A 1,163-nucleotide genomic window follows, 5' to 3' on the forward strand; every position below is an offset into this window, starting at 1 on the left:
GAGGGGCTCCTGGGGCAGGGAAATGGTGGCCCCGGGCGCTGCTCAGGTGAGCTGAGCTGGCCGGGTCACAGGGGAGGCATGCTCACAAACATGCACACGTGTATATGTGCATACATGTACATGCGTGTGCACACACATGCACACATTTGCATGCACTTGCACATGCGTGCATGCTTGCACGTGTAAGTGCAAGCATGGACACGCACACGTGCTCCCCTGCATGTGGATTTGCTGCTCTCCCAGCAATTCCCCTTTTTTTCTCCCCAAGCTGAGACTGAAACGGGGGGAAGAAGGGATGGGATGGGGAAATCCCGGCTCTGCCCCTGCCTGGGGGCCACCCCAGGGTGGCAGTGGGCGCAGCCATGGGTGGACCCAAGGGGAGTTGGGGCTGAAGGATCCTTGGGTCCCCGTAATGCCTCTGTGCTGTGCAGATCACTGAGCTCTCCAAGGAGGTCTTCAGGCTGAAGGAAGCCCTGAATGCCCTCCCCGAGTCCCGGGCACCACCACTGTCACCCCCCGACACTGCCACGCTCCAGGCCAAGATCCGTGCACTGGAGGAGAAGCTGGCGGTGGGTACAGGGGGGCTTGTGGCCATCACCTGGGGGGTTCTGGGCTTCCGCAAGCCGCCAGCCCCGTGCTCAAACCTGCTCGCTCTCTTGCAGGAGACAGAAATGCGGCACAGCAAGGTGGTGACTCTGTACCGGAGCCACCTGCTCTATGCAGTGCAGGTGAGGTGGGGACGTGGCTGGAGAGGAACTGGGGACACCAGTCTGGGGGACTGGGGCACCAGGCAGCCACACACTGGTGCCCGCATGCATGTGGGAGGCAGCAAGGGGCTGGATGCAGGGACCCAGGAGTGCTCGGGCCATGCACAGAGAGTCCCTGATGTCCCCTCTGATGTCCCCACCAATGTCCCCTCCACCTCAGGGCCACATGGACGAGGATGTGCAGAGGCTCCTGTGCCAGATCCTGGGGATGCAGCGGCTGCAGGAGCAGGGCAGATGAGCCCTGACTAGCACAGCAGTGCCCCAAGGGTTGGTGACACAGCCAGTGACACGACAAGGGGGCCAGGCTCGTGATAGCACCTTCTGTGCCCCTTTGCTTCTCCAGGCAGCACCCCGTCACTGGCACGCGCACCCCTCCACCAGCCCAGCCCTGGGGTC

General features: G+C 62.9%; 1 protein-coding gene across 1 annotated transcript in view; it reads left to right on the forward strand.

Moving 5' to 3' along the window:
* ANKRD24 (ankyrin repeat domain 24) overlaps positions 1-1,005 on the forward strand; it is an 8,160-nt gene extending 7,155 nt beyond the window's left edge. The window contains 3 exon segments of the mRNA XM_035892339.1: positions 432-569; positions 663-728; positions 928-1,005. Of these exon segments, the coding sequence (XP_035748232.1) occupies positions 432-569; positions 663-728; positions 928-1,005 (282 nt within the window).
* The last annotated feature ends 158 nt before the right edge of the window (positions 1,006-1,163 follow it).

Source organism: Egretta garzetta, unplaced genomic scaffold (assembly GCF_000687185.1).
Source record: "Egretta garzetta isolate BGI_Z169 unplaced genomic scaffold, ASM68718v1 scaffold4, whole genome shotgun sequence".
NCBI classification, from domain to species: Eukaryota; Metazoa; Chordata; class Aves; order Pelecaniformes; family Ardeidae; genus Egretta; species Egretta garzetta.